The 23,233-nt window shown below is 43.0% G+C and overlaps 1 protein-coding gene across 1 annotated transcript in view; it reads right to left on the minus strand.

Moving 5' to 3' along the window:
* Window positions 1-4,049: 4,049 nt before the first annotated feature.
* Window positions 4,050-23,233, minus strand: part of ADGRG4 (adhesion G protein-coupled receptor G4) — a 140,140-nt gene continuing 120,956 nt past the window's right edge. Inside the window, exons 19-24 of the mRNA XM_049873031.1 lie at window positions 21,365-21,443; window positions 18,429-18,709; window positions 13,187-13,288; window positions 11,885-12,052; window positions 8,155-8,225; window positions 4,050-4,133 (exon numbers count right to left, since the gene is read on the minus strand). Coding sequence (XP_049728988.1) covers window positions 4,050-4,133; window positions 8,155-8,225; window positions 11,885-12,052; window positions 13,187-13,288; window positions 18,429-18,709; window positions 21,365-21,443 — 785 coding nt within the window. The remainder of the gene's footprint in view (window positions 4,134-8,154; window positions 8,226-11,884; window positions 12,053-13,186; window positions 13,289-18,428; window positions 18,710-21,364; window positions 21,444-23,233) is intronic.

Raw genomic sequence — 23,233 nt, forward strand, 5'->3', positions numbered from 1 at the left:
TCAGTACCTCAAACGTTGTGGATGCTCAACAAACATCTCTGGAATTAAATTAGTAATTAGTGGCTACTGTTTGTTATGCCTAAAGGTCTCTACTAGCCAATTTGAAGAGTTAACATATGTTACTATGGACAAATTTTTATAGATGTGGATATTTCGTTATTCTCAAGGACATTCAAAGTTTCTTATGGATAGAACTGTGACTTATAAATCTTTGTATCCTCTATGGTGGTTAAATGGTGGTTAGCACTGTCCTTTTTAACCAAGAAGGTACCCATAATGACCTGTGTGCTGTAGTTGGTTAGCTTGTTGTTGTTGTTAGCTTCCATCAAGTCAACCCCAACCCATGGTGACCCCATGCACAATGACTCGAACTGCCTGGTTCTGTGCCGTCCCCATGATCAATTGTGAATTTGATCACTTTACTCCATACAGTCTTCGCTGGCTAATTTTCAGAAGTAGACCTCTAGGCCTTTCTTCCTAGTCCATCTTGTCTGGGAGCTCCACTGAAACCTGTTCAGCGTCATAGCAACACATAAGCCTCCAGTGACAGACAGGTGCTGGCTGCACATGAGGTGCATTGTTTGGGAATTGAACCGGGGTCTTCTGCATGGAAGTTAAGAATTGTACCACTGAACCACCACTGCCCATACTCGGTTAACTAGTAGATTAAAAGAATGAGAAATCTCTCTGAAACCTTTTCTTGCTCACATTTCTTTTTTATTTGTTTAATTTTTATTGTGCTTTAAGTGCAAGTTTACAAATCAAGTCAGTCTCTCACACAAAAACCCATATACACCTTGTTGCAAACTCGCAATTACTCTTCCCCTAATGAGACAGCCCGCTCTCTCCCTCCACTCTCTCTTTTCGTGTCCAATTCGCCAGCTTCTAACCCCCTCCACCCTCTCATCTCCCCTCCACGCAGGAGATGCCAACATAGTCTCAAGTGTCCATCTGATCCAAGAAGAAGCTCACTCCTCACCAGCATCCCTCTCCAACCCATTGTCCAGTCCAATCCATGTCTGAAGAGTTGGCCTCGGGAATGGTTCCTGTCCTGGGCCAACAGAAGGTCTGACAGCCATGACCACCAGGGTCCTTCTAGTCTCAGTCAGACCATTAAGTCTGGTCTTATGAGAATTTGGGGTCTGCATCCCACTGCTTTCCTGCTCCCTCAGGGGTTCTCTGTTGTGTTTCCTGTCAGGGCAGTCATTGGTTGTCCCTTGCTCACATTTCTTAACTTAGGTCTTAAAGAAGGCAGAGAGAAGAGAACGATACTATTCTACCACTCACTAGCTGCACAGCCGCTAGCCGCAATTCTAGGGAATATTCCTCCAATCTCCATTTGCTGTCTCCAATTCCACAACTTGATTTCTTAGGTCCACTAAAGATACAGACAATGCAGGCTGGGAAAGCCTGGTCCACTATCAAGTATGCCCCGATATCTCTACCCTTGGAAGGGTCAGTGTCTAAAGATTTTATGTAGCCTGCTACACTAGGTCTTGATTCTTTCCCTATAACTGCCTCTAAAGTTTTTCATTTCTCTGGGGATTTGTGGGCTGAGGATTTTAAAAACAATCTTTCTTGCATGAACTAGGCCTTCATCAAAATTCACTGCAACTCAGATTCATTTCCATTTCTAATCCCAATGCTGCCCACAACCAACTGAGCATGACGGATGAGCTGGCTAACATTTTGAAAGTGAAAACTACCTATCTATCCATCTAACCATCTATCTAGCATGTTCCCTGCTTTAAGTGCCTTCACCTATTAACGCATCATATCCTTCAGACTTGCTTGCCCCCATGTCTCAGTGATATGTTGTAAGCAAAAACATTCAGCCTTGTTTCTACGACAGATACTAGGTTAACGTAAGTAAATCTTGGAAACTTGGGAATTTGCCAGTCCCAAATTTTGTTTAATTTACATAATCATTTGCATAGGGCTGCATATGTTAAGGAAACATCTGTACTTTTCTTATGCATTTGTATGAGATGAATTTTTTCAATATTTAAAGTTACCACTTATTATTGATTTCTTAAGGTTTTTTGTTTTTTTAATAGCCACACCAGAGTCCTCTAATGCGGGCCCTGGATGCCATATGCCTCGCCCTTTGCTATGAATCTAACTGTTGACTATCATGCTGTTAGGACAGTAAGGCGGAGAATATGAGCAGCTTTCCTTCTCAAACAATTGAGCCCAGAACTGAAGAGTCCTGGAAGTTGGGATCAAAATATATTTTCAGATATTTGGGAGAGCTCTTCCAACTCATCAGAAATGGCAGGTAGACACCTTTTAGGGATGTCGAGGAAAGCTGTATGCTGAAGCACCTTCACAAAAGGATGAGTCATCAGTCGTGAACTCCTTTGGAGAGATGATCTTCTTATATTGGTTTTCTTTAGAGTGAGGTCAACCTGTGTATGCAAGCACTAAAGATCACCTTTTTTGTTGTTATCTTTTCTAGTTTCCCTCAAGTTGATTCCGACTCATGGCAACCCCATGTGTGTCAGAGAACTGTGTTCTATAGGGTTTTCAATGGCTGCTTTTTCAGAAGTGAATCACCAGGCTTTTCTTTTTAGGTGCCCCTGGGTGGACTTGAACCTCCAACCTTTTAGTTAGCAGCCAAGTGCATTAACCATTTGCACCACCCAGAGACTCCAAAGATCTCCTTTATTAACAGCATTCTTTGCTATCATTCTGGGATGCTTATCTTGAGCTCTCCAGCTCCCCCAACATATCCTTATATGCCTTTTTGTTGTTGTTATTGTTAGGTGCCATCAAGTCGATTTTGACTCATAACAGCCCCATGTGACAGAGTAGAACTGCCCCATAGGGTTTCCTAGGCTGTAATGTTTACGGGAGCAGATCGCCAGGTCTTTCTTCCACAGTGTCAATGAGTGGCTTCGAACCACAAACCTTTCTGGCCAAACATTTAACCATTGCACTACTAGGGCTCCTTTTATATGTCATAGCCTTCATGAGACAAGTGAATAGATGAACGAGGCACAGGGGCGGTGGTGGTAGGAGAGAGGCTTCCTCTTCTAAGCACTATTGCACTCTCTCTGAAGTACATTACTGTATTAGCCATTCATACAACAAAAATATATTCAGTTCCTATTTTGTGTATAGTTGACATATGTGTTTTTCTCCCCTGACCTACTCATCCATTCCTAACAGCACCCTAATTTCCTTTTGCAGAATTACTTCTCCCCCAACATGGGTACTCTTGGTGGGATAGTAAATCCAATTTCTTGTCCTACCACTATCAAAACCAAAGGGCTTCTGAAGATTTCTTCTGCCACATCCCTCCACTCATTGCTCAGTACAGCATAAAACTTAAGCCCAGCCAATAAGAAACCATCCTTTGGGATGTTGAATCTTAAGCTACTAATATGAGGATGGAAAAAATTATTGTTCATTCTGCCCAGTAGTGGTACCTTTATGAGAAGGTTCCCTACTAGAAGACCATCTTTATGGTTCATGCTTTGTAGAGCTCTGTTCTTTTTCAAGTCCTGTTCTCTCACCTTCCCATAAATTGAGTTCCCCAAAATCCTTTTAATAGATTTCCTTTTCTTTGGCTAACTGAAATTGGTCTCTGTTGCTGGCAACCATGGAAACTTGGCTGAAACATTGTGCTAGGCATTGAGAGTACAGTGGTAAGCAAGACAGACAAGGTTCTTGCCCTCATGAAGCCTATATATTAGTGGAAAACATAGGTTTACTCAGCACTAGGATAAGAAACCCTAGATTAGGAAAAGTCAGCCATTGATTTCATATTCTCATGTATTTTAGACCATTCATTCATGCATGCAATAAATATTTATGGAATACCTACAAGGTGCCAGATAGTATATGTACGAATTTAATCCATTTCACTTGCTTTGCTAAATCAATAGAGGTGTAAGTAGATCCTTCCTCCATTGCTCCTAGCTCCTTGTGTTCCCTAAATGCATGAAGGTCGGGACTAGAAACTGAATAACTGTGGCCTTAGCTGTTGAAGATTCAAGCCTTACTTCCCCCTGACCTTCCACGTCCTCAGCAGGGGAGATGGGCCACTACAGATGATCACTGTCACCTTTGGGACTTCTGACGAAACAGTCACTATTAGAATCCCGGTCAGGAGCTTTCCCGGACTTGCCCTAGAGAGAATTTAGTAACATCAGTGTTTGCCGGCTTGTCTGCAGGATACCCAGGGCAGTGCAGAGTACCAAAAACCAGAGTCTATACCTTGAAGTTCTAAGGAGCTACGTAAATTTGTTGATCGATGCTTAGTAAAGAGTATTTGCCTGTGGTGTTGAGAAAAGGAGTCCTGCCTTAAACAAACTGCCTCCAGTCTACCTGGAATACTCCACGCTCAGCCTGACTGAACACTGCACAATTCTCTTCCATCGTAGGCTGGCTTCAATCGGTTGCTATTTTGGTGTGTATCTGGTCTCCCCAGATAAACAGTCAGCCACTGGAGGTAGTAGCCCAAGTATGACATGTCTGACTCTTTCCCTCCACGTCAGGGCTCAATAAATACTTGGAGGTTGATTGTTGATTGGAAGCAGCCCAAAGACTCTAGGGTCTCTTTTCCATAGTAGCTTGAGTCTGTCTTCACACAATTGTCAGCCATTTTGTGGGTCCAGGAAGAGCAAGCCAAAAAAAAAAAAAAGTGTTTTTTTTTTTAAGCCAAAGGATGCCTGAAAGTTGTTTAACCAATATTTTCCCTGCAATTTCAAACTGTCATCTAATTTGAGGAAAATTCACATTTTACTAATTAGCAGGGATCATGATCTTTTCTATAAAGTAGTGTTTCTGCTCTTGAGCACAGGTCATTAGAGAGAGGCTGTACATTCACCACTCCTGCAGCAGCAGAACAATCAGGGTCCCAGTTCTCCCTGAAAACATACACAAGCATTGGCATTTTCACAGCCAGAATGATCTCAAAAATCAAAACATTTGCAGAACACATCTATTTGTAGATTTGCTAATTACACTCAAATCTTGTCTCTAAATCTGTTTTTGAATGAAGATGACTTAGTATGGTCATTTAGAAGACATGTTATAACTTTCAAGACACCTTGGTCATCATCTATGTTAGTCTTCTCCCAAACACACACACACACACACACACACACACACACACTCACCTTCCCCTATTAAAAATAATGGATATGGGAGTTCCTTGGAACAATATTTCATAGGCAAGGGATTTGACTCTGATGGTAGATATCCAGGGGCCTAAGGATCTCCCTGGAGCCCTGGTTGTGCTGTGGTTAAGAGCTACGGCTACTAACCAAAAGGTTGGCAGTTCAATTCCATCAGCTACTCCTTGTAAACCCTATGGGGCAGTTCTACTCTGTCCTGTAGGGTTGCTATGAGTCGGAATTGACTCAACAGTGATGGGTTTTTAGCGGTTAAGAGCTACAGCTATTAACCAAAATGTTGGCAGTTAGAATTCACCAGCCAGTCCTTGGAAACCCTATGGGGCAGTTCTACTCTGTCCTGTAGGGTTGCTATGAGTCAGAATTGACTTGATGGCAATAAGTTTTGTTTTGTTTTGAACCTGGGAGTCCATGAGTGTTGCAAATGGTCAACACACTTAGCTGCTAACTGAAAGTTTGGAGGTTCAAGTCCACCCAGGTGTACCTCAGAAGAAAGGCCTGGTGATCTACTTGAGAAAAACCAGCCATTGAAAACCTTATGAAGCACAGTTCTACTCTGACCCACACAGAGTTGCCATGAGTTGGAATCCACTCAAAGGCAACTGGATTGTTTTAAAAAAAACTACCAACAGTTTTTTCATGTTATCTGGGATGGTAGAGGGTAAGGAGAGTCTAAGAGCTTTGTACCAGTGATTGGTACCAGTGCTCCAGTCTATTTAGCACCCAATGTTAAATCTTGCAGAAATCCTGGTGGCATAGTGGTTAAGTGCTACGGCTGCTAACCAAGAGGTCGGCAGTTCGAATCCACCAGGTGCTCCTTAGAAACTTGATGGTGCAGTTCTACTCTGTCCTATAGGGTCGCTATGAGTCGGAATCGACTTGATGGCAGTGGGTTTGGTTTTTGGTTGGGTTAAATCTTGCTTAGAGGATCCAATGTGGTATCTTTAATGGGGTAGATACGGTGGGTGGGACCATAAGAGAGTGAGAGATGAGGGGGTGGGGTTAGAAAAAGAAAGGAGGTACTGTGTTGCACTGTGCTGGAAAATTTACAGACTTCATCTCATTTAAGCCTCACTTCAATTCTGTGAGGAATGTACTATTATTATTATAACTTCCCAACGTCACATATCTAGGAAGTGGCAGAGCTGGGGTTTGAATTCAGCTCTGCTATCTCCTCAGCCTACTGCACCATCCATATTACAAGGGTATTGGGGGACTTAAGATTCTGAAACCCAGGAGTTTATTTTTCTTTCTCATTGGCAGGGTCTGATCTTCTTTACGTATGTAATCATTTATTTACTTCTTGAAGAGGTAATATGTTCTCTTGTTACAAGATTCAAAAGATAGAAAGAGGTATAGGATGAAAAGTGAATCACTCATCTTACCTTACTCCCAGATACTCCGTTCCTCTTCCTGAAGGCAACCACTGATACCAGTTTCTTGCGTATCCTTCTAAAATGTTCATCTGTTTACTCCTTTCTACTCAAGGAGAAATGTGAGCAACGTGTCTGGCCAGGAAGCCTCGGAGACAGTATTTGGGATTGGATTAAGATGGCTTCCCATCACGCTTAGCCACAGAGCATAAAGTAGGCAAAATTCACCTTCAATGCTCACTTTGTTGCCTTTGGGGACCCTCCTTGCCCCCACCCCCCTACTGCCCCGCTCACCCTGACCTGTCCTTCCCTCCCTAGGAAGAACCAGCAACTTCAGCCAATTCGTGTTCTATTACTTTCCTTGAATCTCGCTTGCTGTTCCCCAGGGGCTGTCTTCGCTGAGAAATTAATCCCCACTGAGGAATGCATGGGTGTCTAAGAATTGATGCGCTACCCTTTTCATAAAACATGTTTACATTTTAATAAGGGGCTTTAATCAAAGGGGTGACTTGAATAATGGGGATTTCAGGTGCTTTGTTACGGCAAGGCCAACAGAGCAGAGTTTTCTTTCAAAAGGTACGGCCTAGTGGCTTTTCCTCTCTACTTTCCCTTGAGCGTCAAACCAACTGGGTGCTCTGCCACTTTGGCTGCCTGAAATTATTTGGCTCCCAGGGTAGTAAGGACTCTGGTCTTGACTTTTTTCCTTTAGGATGTGGACAGTCATTGCTTTTTGTCTGTTTGTTTAGTAATATTTTATTGTGTTTTTGATGAAGGTTTACATAGCAGTTCAGGTTCCCAATTAACAATTTCCACACACGTTGTTCAGTAACGTTGATTACATTCTTCACAATGTGTGAACATTCTCATCATTTCCATTCTGGTTGTCCCATTTCCATTAATCTAGCTTCCTTGTCCCCCCTCACATTCTTGTCTTTGTTTTAAAGTAATTGTTAACCATATAGTCTCATGTAGGTGATTTTTTAAAGGAGCACAGTACTTACAGGAGATATTCATTATTTTTTTAGCCAATTTGTTATTTCGCTACAAGGTGACCTCAGGGGTTAGTTTTGGTTCAAGGTATCTCAGGGAAATAGTCTTGGAGAGTCCTTCAGTTTCAACCAGTCCAATAGGTCTGTTTTTTTTGTGTTCTTTAGGAATTTGAGGTTCTGTTCCACATTCTTCTCCCATTCTATCAGGGTCCGTCTATTGTGGCCCAGATTAGAATGGTCAGTAGTGGTAGCCGGGCAATATCTAGTTCTTCTGGTCTCAGGATAGATGAGGCTGTGGTTTGTGTAGCCTATTTGTCCTGTAGACTAGTTTCTGAAACAGTTTTGAAACATAAAATTTCCTAGGCTGCAGACATTTCTCCCCTAGTATGTCATAACTATAGGCTCAAATATTATCTAAAAGAAGAAAAAACTACATCAGCAAATAAGAGAATTATTCTGACTTTAATATTCACTAACTGCTATCTCATTCCGCCGCTTCCGAATTAATACTTAGAATAGGAAGTCGGAGCAAATTGCTACACAAATTCAAAATTTCCCCCAATCTGGGAGGGGAGGTGGTATCTCTGGTGGGATGTATTGAAGAAATCTTTGTTCGTGAACGGAATTCATTTTGATTTCCACGGGTAATACTCTTGTCCCACAATTAGGCTCAACTTCACAACTCAAGGGAAAGAAACCAAAGGGATTTTCATCAAAGTGATCTGCATCAAAGGAAAAAAAAGAAAACATTTTCAGCTATGGCATCAGGGACTTTGCACATAGTAGAAGCGTAAGAAGTTTGTATTGAATGAAGGAATGAATAAAGGAATTTGGAAGACAGTGAAAGTTGCAGGGCTTTCCTTGGATAGTTTCATATAAATTTGGGGTGAATTAATTCATCCTGACAGCACAGTTTAAGCAATCATAAATGTATATGTAGGCTTTCTGCGCTGTGAATAACAGGCAGTGGAATATAAGGACCTTAACCAAGGGGAGGATATTCATGGACAAACCTTTGAGGCCTCCAGGAAGTGACAGCATAAAATGGGAACACACACATCTATATCCCCTATGAATCTGATGTTGCTCTGAAGGCTTGGCTGTTTCTCAAGCCTGAGGGTGCCTAGTGGTACAGAGGGTATTATTTTTTCACACCGTGCTAATGCAATTGAGCTTCTCGCCACAAGTTTGATGGCAGCTTCTAGATTGCCATTGTAGAACCTGTGGCCCAAGAGGCTGAGCTATCTGCCCCACTGGCAGAATTACTGTCACAATTAACTGAGCACCTCAATGCGGGCCCTGGGCCCCTTGGCTCTCCAGGTCTAATGCTTGGTAATGATATATATATTATTGGTTGGTACAACATTAAAATCCTGGACATGGTATTTGCAACTTTTCTTCCAGAGTACAATAGGTACACATTTGGACTGTGTATTTGTTAATGAAACAATATCCCCCAGGAACAGCAGGGGATCCAATACTCAGTAACCCTTTTTGCAAAAAGTATATTTCCCAACCAGCCTCAACAGTGATCTACTAAGGAGGTGGCACGCCCCATGCCCTCCATATACTATGGCTCCCCAGTACCTCCATATGAGCACCAGAATATATCTGCAAGTTAGCTGGCCAGAGTTTGATGGACATTATGAACAGGAAAAGGTTTTTGCATATGAACCTCTAACTTTCCCATACAGAGATGGAGAATGAGACTCTATGCACTAGTCAACCAGCCTAAACAAGAAAACAGTGTTGCCTCATGCCATTCTGAAGCTGGTAGACACTTTGGAGATGATCCATTCTAGCCTCCTCATGCTGAAAGCAGAATGAATCTAGCTCCAAGTAGGGAAGTGATATGCCCAAGGTCACAGAGTAAGTGACAGAGCTGGAATTGGGCCAAAAGCCTTTTGACTCCAAGCTCAGCACATTTTTGGTCCATCATGCTGCTTTTAAGTAGGCTGCAACCTTTGGAAATACAACTGTTGTTTTCAGCCAACATAGTGAAAAATACATGTGAATGAGGCAGACCTACCACCAGTATTGAAAAGGTAGGAGAATGACTATAGCCAGGCCACCAGAAGTGGTCTGTGTGTATGAACTAGAGCCTACTTTGGTCTTTAAGGAAGGCAACCATAAAAAAAAGGAAAGAAAGAAAGGCAACCAAAGTCCATAGCACCATCATCTAATTCGAAGCACAGAACTGAATCATTAAAACGTTAACTCAAGTTCTTGCTCACTCTGCCTCTCTCTTTACTTTAGACCTATTCTTTCCCTCTACTTTCCTTCCCAATACCCCATCCTCACCTCAACATCTGTGTCTGCATTTAGAAATATGACTTCCTACGGACTAGGGTGAGAATCTAAGAACGATATGTAGTTGAGAGGGTTTTCCTGGTGCGGTGCAATGAGCATTAGCCTAGATGCCAGGAGACCAGAGTTCTGGCCTTAGTTCTGCTGCTGATGGGCTGAGTATAAGTCCATAAGTCATTTTTCTTTTCCCTGCTTAAGTTCCCTCATCTATAAAATTAGGGTATTAGACTAGACAGTATCTAAGGTTTCTTTTGTTTTTAGCCAAACCAAACCTGTTGCTGTTGAGTTGATTACAACGCATGGCAACCTCATGTGTTACAGAGTAGAACTGAGCTCCAGTCTCTGCTGGGGAGAAGCCTGTTGCTTTGTTTTGTGGGCAGCAAACTAGGATTTGAGGGAATCATTTCAAGTGACAGTAACAATGACAGAGAAAGCTCAAGGAGGTGGACATAGGAAATTCACATTTTATTCAAGAGCAAAACTTAAAAAAAATAAAGTCAACAATGCTCCTTTAGGTGTTCTGCAATTTTAACCACTGAATAATAAAAAATAAAATGACCCCAGATTCTTAAAGGTCAAGTACATCATCAAATGGACAAGCTGCAGGTGTCAGACCCTCACAGAATCTACTTTACCAAGGTTGTCATAATTTCCCTTTCTTGAGGTATTTAAAAAATATATTGTGACAGTGGATGACACAAAATGGAGCTTCCTGTGGACTCAAGAAGAAATTTAGAATAGCACCAACTAAAAAGCAGCCCCCTGTGGCATCGGAGAGCAGAGAAAGTTCTTTCCTTTAGTTTAAACAGCAGCTGTTACCAACAGGAGGCAGAAGCAATGCTGAGACAAAGGATGGAAGGAGCAAAGAAATGACCCCTCTGCCCACCATGGTCTCAGCCAGTGCCGGTGAGGAAGGAGATCCATGTGGTCAACCTCCAGACTTCCAGAGTTGTCTCCTTAGCATCTTGGGCTGCAGGAGGAAAATGTTTTCCTGGCTATGTGGATGCCTGCCATCTTAGAAGAGGCAGGAGTCCCAACTCCCCCTTCCTCAAAAAGAAAAAGCCCTTCACCCTTTCTTTCTCATTAGGCCTGAGACAACAGGTTTGAAACCAAAGGACCTGCCAAGCCAGGTAGGTCTACTCCCAACAGCAGCCAGAGAGCTAGGTGCCCTCTCAGGCTTCCTTTGTTTGGCCACCAAGGGAGAAACAATAGACAAAACAGAAAAACTGCTCAAAGCAGGTATAGCGCGGTAAACGACAGGTCTAAGAATACAGTGCCAAAAAGGCCAGTTAAAAAAAAAAAGGCCAAGAGAGACTGGAGCCCACCTTGTTTTTGGTTGGTTGTGGTTTCATAATGTTGATAGCACCTCAGCAAGACAGGATCAGGGACAGTCATATTAAAATACCATGGCACCATTTTATTTAGGCTATTTCAATTCATAAAAACGCTTCCTAGTCCATAAAACACGCTTCAGTAACCAAAAGAAAGAGATACTGGTTGAGGCACATCAGGGATATCTTTTTCATTTTCCACCAGCATCGCCTTGGTTTGAGATTATCGTGGTGGTTAAACATCAAGAAGAAAATCTGGCTGGATATCTCTCAACGAATTTAGGCTACCATCTACTCATCTTCAACCATCCTTGACATCTACTGTTGCTTGATGCGATGCAATTAAGCTCTGGCACTTCTTTCCTTGCTTTAGTGCTTTAAAAACCCCTTGTTCTGCAAACTACTGCTTCCAAAAGAGGCTGGTGGAAGGGCCAAATGGGGTAGGGTATAATCTCTTCCCATGCACATCTCTGTGTGACAAATTATTTTTTAATTATCCATAAATTTTTTAACCTCCCATCTCTCTCTCCTCCACTGGTACTAATAATCCATCAGATTGATACATATTAAGTTCACTAGGTGTCTCTAGTCACACCTTCTCCAAGAAAGAGCCCAAATACATACATGCACGTGTGCATTTAGTTTTGAAGGGGAAGCATTATGCAAGGCCAAGTACGTAGCCTCACGTTAATTCAATATCTCTAGAATATCAGTGTAGATGGCTAGCCTTTTTGTTTTCTCACCATTGGGGAAGCTTATGCCTGAAGGAGTGCCTTGTGCGGAGCTTACAGATTTGAAAGTGGAATTAGTTGCAGTTGACTTGATGGACGGTGTCAACAATTTGTGTTCAAAGGTTTTCCGCAGTCTCTTCTGTTTACTGCCAACGTTCAGCCCATATCTGCTGCTCACATCTGAAATGACACACAAAGAATCAAAATATAAAACTCATCAAACCGTGCAGTTAAGATGAGTGAATTTTATGGCCAGTAAATTGTACCTCAATAGCGCTGTTAAAATCACACTGATAAAGCTCAATGCACAGAGTGTTTATTCTGGGTGCCTCCAGGAGTCAGATTTTCTATGAAGTTGTGAGAAGTAAGTTTGTACTGTAATGAGTGGTACAGATGGGGCCAATTCACTTATCAAGGATGCCCACTTTCTCTAGAGCTTGGCACATGGGCTGGCAGGCTACTGGCACGTCCAGGGTACAGAAGGGGGATTTCCGCACTCCTTATAAAATCTTAGAGTTCAGGGACTGCCTTCCCTAAAGATTATAGACTGGGCTTTGATTGGGACTGAGTGAAGATGCCTGAATTAGATGGGAGAAACTTTTGACAGATAAAAAATCAGTTTGCTGGGACTGGAGCTATTCTCAAGGGAAGCGCCAGTTTTAAGAGGCAATGAGTCCCCTACAACTCCCATTCTGCAGGAAGGGCCATCGGTCCACTCTGGCATCCCACCTGGCCAGGTATCTTAGAAATGCTGATAAGTTCTGTCCACCTCCACCACAACTCCTCGTTCCCATAATTCACACAACTCACTGTTGGCTATGGGGCAGAAACCAAAAAAACAACCAAACCTGTTGCCATTGAGTCAATTCCAATTCATAGCAACCCTATAGGACAGAGTAGAACTGCCCCATAGGGTTTCCAAGGTGGGTTAAAACTGCTGACCTTCTGGTTACCAGCCGAGCTCTTAACAATCGCACCACCAGGGCTCCAGAAAGTGCCTGAAATCCAGTGCCTAGCACACAGTAGGTACACAATCAATACTTTTTTCATTGAATCGAGACTGAGGTGACTGCCAGGACAAGTAACCCAAGGAATCTGGGCCAAAAGAGAAGATTCACTTGGTTAACATATGGCCCAAGTCACTTTCTTCATCTGACTTCATTCATTGTACAAAAGTACAAATAATTTTTATGACATGGAAATAGTCTCTATTTTAATGATGATGCTGTACGAACTGCAGTGAGGAGACAAGTTAATCGGATCCATTTTGTACAGAATGTGAAATTCAAAACCTTACCCAAAGCGGCATCTTACCAGGAGAGTTATCCAATCGAAACCACTTGCAACAGAGGTGGATCTGCCACTGCTCCCGCACATTCTCCTTCATCGCACAGTGGAACACAAAAATGAGGAATCCTAAGCCAGGAAAAAAGGTTGGTCTTTTTCAGCTTCTCTCACCACCTGTCACCAATACCCAGACTCAGATCTGTTCTTGCCACCATAAGTACTATCTCCAAGGAACCTCAGGACCACCACTGGCTTTCCAATCTCATCTTTCTAGCCTCCCTTCCAAAGGCAGTGATAGCAGGAAGGTCTGTATCAAGATTTTATGTCAATCACAGTTTTCCCGCTGGGCTGATGTCTATCCTAGAGCATGAGAGATCAGGTCTGCTACGGTAGCCAGCCTCCAAAATGGCACCCAATGATCCCCACTTTCTGGCATTCACATCCCTGAGTAGTTTCTGCCCACACTGCACCAATAAAATATGACAGAAGTGATGGCGTGCCACTTCCAAGATTAGGTTATAAAAAACATTGTGTCTTTGATCTTACTCTTTCTCTCTCTTGCTCGCTCTCTCTTTTGGACCACTCATTCTGGAGGAAGCCAAGTGTTATGTCTTGAAGATGCCCTAGAGTGACAGCCCTGTGGAGAGGCCTACATGGTGAGTAGATGAGGCCTGCAGTCTACAGCCATGTGAGTGAGCTTTCTTGGAAACAGATCCTCCAGCCTCAGTCAAGCCTTCAGAGGGCTGCAGCTCCGGCCAACAGTTCGACTACAACTTCATGAGAGACCCTGAGCCAACTAGCTAAGCTGCTCCTGAATTCATGACCCTTAGAAATTGTATGAGATAATAAATATTTGTTGTTCTAAACTGTTACAATTTTGGGGGTAATTTGTTACACAGCAATAAATAACTAATACACCTGCTCCTTGGCATGAGTCCACTGCATGGAAAGTTCCACTGCAAGCCCTGATTTTGTCCTGCAAGTGGGAGGGAGGTGCTGAAGGTATCTACCAATAATACTGGTCACTTATCATCCCCCCACCCTCTAAAATATCACCTTGGAAGATAAATGGAGGACTCAAGATGACCCTAGTTGCAAATGTCCTGGACAGCCATTTGGATTTCCTTTAAAGTTGGGAGTGAATGGGGCAGAAGTAACCCAAAGCACTTGCTACACAAACTCTCACAGCCTTCTACGACCTTAGCAATACCTGCTTGGGCCTCAAAATATTTATTTTGATCACAACAGTCTTAACTCATTACAAACCGAGCACAAGTCAATGGTAAATGTTCCCTAAGCTATTTGCAGCTAAGTCATTTGTGGAAGTAAAGAATTTTGACTGAAGTAGGTGACAGTCTCCTGCCAATCTGCCCTAGTTTGACCATACCTCCACCAGCACCATGTTCAGTTTGGGATGCCACATTTTAAGAGGATGATGGCACACGGAAGTATTCCAGAATAGAGTAAACAAGGACAGTGGTGGGCTTGATGAAAAGCTGAAGGAGCTGGGATGTTTTATCTGGATAAAAGAAAACTTGGAATGGCAAACATAAGGTGAGGAGAGATGACAGCTATAGTCACAGATCTGAAAGGACTGTCATAAAAATGACCAGTTAGACTTGTTCTGTGAAGTTGCCAGGTTAGAACTAGAAGCAATGGGAGGAAGCTACAGACAACCAATTTTGGCCAGTTCTGACTCATGGCTACCACAGAACAACTATGTTGTAACAAGCCAAAGCTAGCATTTACAAAGCAATGACTATATAATAAGCATTGTGCTATTAGTCTCATTTTTACAGGTGAGAGACCCTGGAGTCCAAGAAGTCTAGTAAACTTGACCCAGAGAGCGGAGACCCACAGAGCTCACAGGGAGCTGCCAGTGTCAGGACTGAATGCAGGTCAGGCCGACTGCAGAGCAAAGGTCTTAACCACTGCACCATACTACCCTCAGGTACCGGCCACCAGTGAGAATCAGAGCTGATTAGCAGTTAAATGCTGTGCTTTATGGATGGTGGGTTCTCTGTCCCTGGAGAGTTTCAGGCAGAAGCCAGTGACTTCCTGTCTTAGAAAAGGGAGTTGACTCAAGGGCCTCTTGGCTCCCTGGCCCTAGCCCTGAGACTCTGGGATTGCAGGTGGGAGGCAGCAAGCCTTGAGGCTAAATGGAATGACTTGTCTCATTAATTCCTCATGGGCTTTCTCTACATTTGCCAGTGAACAACTGTGGTGATGAGTTCAGAGGTGTTCACTCTTTTTCTGAGCAGCAGCCACCTGGAAGGTGGCATGTGCAGCAACCCGATGCCAGCAAAGCCTGGCGTCAGAGCAGGTCAAAGCCCTTCAGCTTCAGTGCGAATGAGGGGCACCAGTGACCTCAAGTGCTTTCTTCCTGCTCTGATTTCCAGCATGGAGTTTAGTTAGTTCACAGACTGAAAGGTTAATCTGCAAATTCCAATGAGCCGCCTGCCAGCTCTCCCTCACCGCCTGCCAACCCTCCTTTTTCTTTCCAATAACAGATTGATCTGCTTACTCACTAGAACACAGGCATGAGGGAAGATGTCAGGGTTTTATTTGTGCATCTCTCCTTCACAAATGGCTCATCATGAGCATCATTTTCTTCACACCTGATCACAGAGCAACCTCCTTCAGCCAGAATTGTGAGCTTGCTATCCATCTCTTAAATAGTTAATTTGTTCGCTTATTTCATTCATTACATTCTTGTTTTGAGGTTGTTTGGGTCGTGGGGGGGGCTTGGGGGTGTGTGTGGTGTGTATATGTGCGTATGGGATGTGCATGTGTGTATGTCGTGTGGAGTGTGTGTGTGTGTAACTTGAGTTTGAAGCTCAGGGCTCTGAAAACACCCTCTCCACAAGATGGCATGGCACATCCTATCTTGTAGGCAAGACAAGGAATGTTTGGTGCCTGATTGATACAAAGCATGTCTGACAAACAGCTTGGCTCTGTTGATGCTGGATCTATGGGACTTTGGTTTTAGTCTTCAAAAGATCTTAGTTGGATTCTGCTTCTACCCATGTAGGCTACTGGCTTAGATACTCTTTCCCTTCCACTGTAGGAACAGAGCACTCCTGTCCTTTCCTAAAGCTCTATACTGCTTTGCTTTCTTGTTCTTTCACCGTCTTTCTCTTTTATCCCTCTTGCCACAGGTTGAGCGCATTTCTCCTTAGAATTAGCAAGCCAAAAAGAAGCCTGGAGTCATTGCCAAGGACGAAGTTCGCACAGCACTTGGCCCTGACCCACTTCCATGGGACATCCCACACCAAGGCTGGTTAGTTTTTGGAGTCAGGGCATCATGCTCTGAATAGGGTATTTCAGTGCACACCAGGTACTTCTGTCAAGAAAAAACACAGGACTATCACCAGAACCGCAGTCAGCATTCTAGGATACAATCCAGTGCTGGTAGCCTCAAAGGGACCAAGTGAGAGTGGTGTGAAGAGCTCCTAAGAATGACATCCTTCCTGCCAGAGGGACAGGAGAAAGGTGTGGCAGTCTGCTTCCGTAAATATTTACAGCCTTGGAAGCCCTATGGGACAGTTCTACTTAGTCCTATAGGGTCGCTGTGAGTTGGAATCGACTCAATGGCAGTGGCTTTGGTTTGGATCCCAGGGGGACAATAAAATAGCACGTGAAGGAACATCTCTTATGTCTTTTTACGTTCCAATCTGAATATGGCTGTATAAGGTTGGCAGAATCTGGTAGTACTGAAAGTTGCAGTTGATCTACCTCATTGTTCTATAAATGTCTTGAGTCAGAAAACATGAGAGCAAAACTATGCCTTACGCTAGATTGCTTCCCCCCACTCCAGTACTTTGCAATTGCCTGGCATGTAATGAATGCATGCTAATTCACATCTCCCAAGCCCCCTCAGGGTTAACAACCACAAGGACAAAGGGTTCTGAGGTCTTAAAAAACACTGGGTTAAAACAAACTTTTAAGGGTTTTTAAATTTCTTCAGCAGAATTTCTCAGAACTTTTGTCATGCTAATGCACGTTGCACCATTCCAAAAATGGGGGAATATAATTTACAGGTTGGTCAACTTTTTCAACCAAAGAACTCTTTTCTTGCTGGAGCATTCCATGGGCCCACTAGTGGACTGCACTTTGGTAAAAGGGTTTGTGGAATAAACAAATAGTAGAGAGCAGTAAGGGAGGCCCTGACTTAATGGACTACCCAAGTTGACTCAGCCTGCCCCAGTAGCCCAAACAGACTGAGCCAAACTTGGGGATGAGAAGATGGGGTGGAGTTGGAGACCTTAAGGAAATCATTCCTCATGCTTCTTCCCCCAACATTTTGTAATAGATAAAATCAAGTTAAAATAAACATCAACAATTATTGAGAGGTGTAGCAACCAGATCTCTAGCTTTAACTTCTCATACGATCTTGGTTTATAATTTTATCACTTCATTGATCACTTGCTCCTTTTCACCAGAAAACAGGAAGGAGATTAAAGAGCTATAGTACCCTTAGACAGCTGAACACATTGCCGTCAAATTGATTCCGACTTAAAGCGACTCTATAGGACAGAGTAGAGCTGCCCCCATAGGGTTTGCAAGGCTGTAAATCTTTATGGAAGTGGACTACCACATCTTTCTCCAGTAGAGTGGCTGGTGAGTTTGAACTGCTGACCTTTCGATTAGCAGCCGAGCACTTAACCACTGCACCGCCAGGGCTTCTTTTAGACAGCTTAGGACCATCTAATTCAATCAGTTGTAGTGACTTTCTCAAGGTTGGTTTGTGGCAAAGCCAAGGCTGGAACCTTGGTCTCTTGCTTTGGCCCTCTGTTCTTTGCTTTTGACCTTCATTCCCCTACAATTCTTCAATTTCCTAGCCTGGCTCTTTCCCACAACATTAGGATATTTGATGCGGCCAGGGCCTATGGGGTCAAAACAATGTTTGTACTGTCCAGCAGTTACAATGTTCAACTGGGTTGTACGCTTCAAAATGCTGACACGAGTGTTAATCTGTACATTTACAAGCACGATGTGTTGATGCAACGAATACCATAGAAGTATTGCCACAACTGGAGTTGTGTTAGCTATCTGAGTTTCTCTTTACATCCCTGAGTATTTATTTAATGAAGTCTTAACATCTTGTTAGTGTTTCCAATAGCTGCCTTTCAACTCATTAAGAGTAGAGGCCTCTTGGAGTATTTTTTCCCTCTTTCAAGTTTCTGGTAGGTGAGATTATCGTCAAAAACAACAAAAGAGTTGGTGGAGGTCTCAGTAGCCACAGAAAGGGGAAAGAAGTAGAATTTACCTTGCAAGGTGTTAAAAATGGCAAAAAGATACAAGAAGAAGATTCTCACAGGTCCCCAGGCAAAAAAGGCAAACCCCCAGGTGAGGCCGAGCAAGAATGTCAGGCTTGTCGTGCCTTTGAGGTCATGCAGAATCATCTTCCGCCGAGTCTTCTGGCTTTGGGCTTTCATAGAATTAAGTTGAACAATAACAGTGCAGAACATGGAGAGATTCATGATAAATATGAGGCAAAAATAACCCACAACTGAGATGTAAAAGACAGAATCGTCCTTAATCCAACAACTGTAAGAGACAAAGAAGGGAAGGCCATTGTGAGGTAGAGAAACAGAAACTCATATTTGTTAGTGAGACTTTGAGGATCACCTAGTCAGTTTCATTCCACTTGAGAACACCTAGACCCAGAGAGACGAATCAACTGAAGTTGACTCCGGGGGCACAGTGAACCCTGGTCTTCTGAGCCCGAGTCCAGGGTTCTTTCCAATGCCAAGTCAGAAATCCTAGACGATATTTCTGCCCTATATATGCAGAAACCTCTCAGTTCAATTCCCTTAGAGACTATTCTCTTCCTCAACAGCAGAAAAACAAATTATGTATTTTCCCCAAAATTGGCTCCCCCCACTTTCCACCTGAGCTTTTATTTGCAGGATGAACTCTGCTTTGCACGCTAAATATCACAGTGAAAGGACATGAGCAATGAATGGCTTTTCTAAACGCTATATCAAACAATGATGAGATTATCAAAGTTAATGAAAGTGCAACCAAAGGAGGTCAGCTCTAGTTGCACTGCTTTAAAATATGATGTATATCTTAAACCTCTCACCACAGCTACCACTTTGGACTTCAAAAGGCCACATTGGTCACTGGCTTAGTTAATGGCTCCATGTTTTTCTATTAAAGAAGGAATATGCAGTGGTTCATATGAACAGGTACTTCCTTTAATAACATTTCCAATTAATAGAGGCAATATCACTGATTTCTGAACACACAATCATGACTTATTTAACTCGAGGTCAACTTAGCTGAGACCTTCTTATGAGACCCAGAAAATCCCTTTTGGCTATGTTATTCATGTTAGTGTGGGTAATTTCACGCATGTATGAGTTTGTGTGTGTACGTGCGTGCATGCGTGCGTGCGTGTGTGTGTGTGTGTTGGGAGGGAGTAGAAAACAGTATTTAATTTTACTAATAGAGGAAACCTGGTGCCATAATGGTTAAGAGCTACAGCTGCTAACCAAAACGTCAGCAGTTCGAATCCACCAGGTGCTCTTAGAAATCCTATGGGGCAGTTCTACTCTGTCCAAAAGGTTGCTATGAATTGGAATTGACCCATTGGCAATGGGTTTGGTTTTTTCAGTGTTTTATTATAAAAACTGAAGAAAAAGTTTACACACAGAAAAAGAAAAAAAAACAATCTTTGATGGTTACGAGCGTTGCTATGAGTCAGAATCAACTCGACAGCAATGGGTTTTACAGGTTTTTAATGGTCAAATACTTAGGGTTCTCTAAATAATCAGCCTTGAAGGAGGTTATAGAAAGAACTTGCAAAATGAGGCAACTGTATATGTTTGGCTAGAGAATCATCTCCAGGAGATATTGTTAAATGAAAAGGGCAAGGTGCCAAACAGTGTCCATCTATCATTTGGGTACCAAAGCAAGCAAAAGAATATCTACATGAATTTGAGTGTCTATTCATAGACCATCTCTGGTAGGACATTCAAGAATTTGGAGAGAGAAAAAGGGTAGCTGGGAATGGAGGGTGGGGCTTAAGTTTCATCCTCTACCTTTTTGTTTTTTTTAATTTTGGACCAGGTACATGTATTTTTACATGTATTACCCCTTCAGAAAATAATTATCTTTAAAAACCTCTTAGCACAGTCTGCCTCTTACTAATTCACATATAAAAGGGCTTTTTAAAAAGGGGGGCGAGGGGAGTTGGTTTTGTCCTGATTTTGCTTTTGCATTTGCTCTTTGAGGAAGAATCACCATTAGATAGACACTGGAGACTCTTTAATCACAAAACAGGTGAGAGGGAGGTCAGGCGGGGGAGACTAGAAGGGAGGGAAAGAAACGATAACAAGGAATATTAATTAGAAAGCATCTGCTGAATAGGGCAATATAATTTTGACCCTCCGGAAACTTCCATCTCAATATGAAAGATGGGGTGGGGGGAGGGTCGTGGTGGCAGGACCTCCTGGATTTGATTCCAGGAGAGGAAATTTATAGTGGAAATGAATCTGAGAAGCAACGATAAAGAGAACGGATAGGGGTAAGTAAAAAGCAATCAGAAGTGCAAAATGAAATTGTGCAGCCTAAAGGACCACAGGTAACTATTTACACACCTGTAAAAGAAGGTTCTGGAGAGGTGAAGGGGAGTGAATTGTTACTCCCTTGTGACTGTGGATGAGAAAGCCAAAGAGATGGGCTTATACATCAATAACAAATAAAGAAACAAGAGGCCAACAAAGCTGAGACAGTTTAGAAAGGAAAGCTGTGAGTCTTCTTCAGTGGATACCTTCGTTGTTGAAAGGTAGAAAATGTTTTCCAACTCATCTCAGTTATGGTGACTATCTCAACTCCTTCCAGCGTTCTGTGAGCTGTCATCATAATAGCTACCAGACACATAGCACTCACCATGGCACCATGCTAAGTAATTTATATCCATGATCTCATTTTAATTTGCACACAACATGGAGAGAAAACATTATTATCCCCGTTTTGCAGAGGAGGAAGAGATGAGGGAACTTGCCCAAGGTCATACACAGTCCAGGCGCCTAACCATTGTGTGAGTGGAGCCACAACTGTGTTTAGGCAAGATAAGCTGAGGCTCAGTCTACCTGAAGCCAATGTCAAGAGCAAGCCTCAGGCCAGGAACACCCCACCATACCCTGAAGGGAAAGAGAGCCACCACCTTAGAGAAGCAGAGACACTAGTACTTACAATGGAGTCCCTGAGCTCAGAGTTCCATACAGATCTTTTTTCACACTGAGTATGATTGTCACCATAATAGCTGGGATTCCTAGAGTAAGAAAGCAAGCCAAAGACATCCCATTAGGAAGCAGATCAGAGGGACCCTGATCAATGATGTGGGCGCTGATAAGTTAAAACACTGTTTAACTGAACCACAGATGTGTGAGCATCAAAATACCATTGTTTGTAAAATGTTTGTGAATTCTTCCAAGTTAAACATGTCTAGGAGTTCTCCAATCTGCTAAACTAAACAGCATGCCAATGGCTCCAATACAACACCCACTGGTTATTAAAAATAGCTCAAATGCCAAAGAAAATCAACTCGGCAATGGAAGCATGTCATTGGCATCAGAATGCAAGTTCGCATGGAGCACTTCTCAGATGGTGGGCCCCCATTTTTTTCTCCCTGTCAGTACTGCCCCTTAGTTCGCTATATCTTTCTGTCTGGGTCACCTTGGAGGAAGGGCATAGGCAATCAGCTTCAGGCTTCACTGCTTTTTTGATAAAGAAGATGTTTCCACACTCGTTACTAGATTGACATTTTGACTAGATCGACCAGTTAACGACCAGTCAGTTCAGCTAGACTATAATAAGGTAATCAGTTTGGTCAAAATGGTCACACGTGACATGAGTGTAGACACAGGGTTTAAAAATCCCATTTCATGTATTTTTCCAAAACCTAAATTATTTATTTCTAAACATGTGTTTCTCCTAAACTAAGATAATGCACCCACACACATTTTGGGGATTTTGTAAGAGACTTTCTGCTCCAGAGAGTGCCAAGCATCTTGAAAACTCTTCCACTGTCCTGTTCCATGATAAACAGGACAATCCCTTCAAATCTATGCAGCCCGCACCTAGCAAGTACCTGGCATGATATAGATGTTTAAAAACTATTTCTTGAGGGGAGGGGTGGAGGGATGCCTCACATTTAGGGTGGAAGTTGCATGGTGGTCCTCAAGCTGTATTTACACTTAGATAATAATGACAATAATAACAAAATTGATCCCTACTGGTTGTTTGTCATAATGTAGACAAATCTGCTGTCTTGGACAGGGATTTAAGTGAAGAGAAGAAATGAAAAACAAAACAAAAACCTTTTCAACAGGTTCCTTTAGCAGTAGGGATGCAGAGCTTCGATCATAAACAGATGCTGGTATTGATTTTCCTTACCGTAACTGCATTTGTCTGATACTTAAGGTACTAAAACTCCCGTAGGAAAATGAGCACCCTGACGACCTTGCATGTTTCCACATAGTCCATGCAGGCAAAGGTATGACTTGAAGCTTATCTGAGCTTTGGCAGAGCGCCTTGTGATCTTCCACCAACACAACAGGACCGGAGGCCTGAGGGGCTGCCCCTAGGCCATCTTCCACTGGGCTCCCTATCTCCTCTGGGAGGCTGTCATGAGACAGTTTCTCATCACCTCCCAGGTTCTGATGAGGTGTGGTGTTGTCTGCCCTCCCCCCTCAAATTGTTGTTGGCTGCTGTAGAGTTGGCCCCAACTCATGGCGACCCCATGCACAACAGGATCAGGCCATTGTGTTCCAAAGGGTTTTCAATGGCTGGTTTTTGGGAAGCAGATTGCCAGGCCTTTCTTCCTAGTTTGTCTTAGTCTGGAAGCTCCATGAAACCTGTTCAGTATCATAGCAACAGGCAAGGCTCTGCTGACAAACGGGTGGTGGCTGAGCATGAGGTGCGTTGGCCAGGAATTGAACCTGGGTCTCCTGCATAGAAGGAGCGAATGCTACCACTGAAATGCCACTGTCCCCTCCCCTCAGAATAGAGTTGAAAAAATAAAACCACACAGTTACAATCTGGAACTGGCTCCTCAGCAAT

This window comes from Elephas maximus, chromosome X, assembly GCF_024166365.1.
Source record: "Elephas maximus indicus isolate mEleMax1 chromosome X, mEleMax1 primary haplotype, whole genome shotgun sequence".
NCBI classification, from domain to species: Eukaryota; Metazoa; Chordata; class Mammalia; order Proboscidea; family Elephantidae; genus Elephas; species Elephas maximus.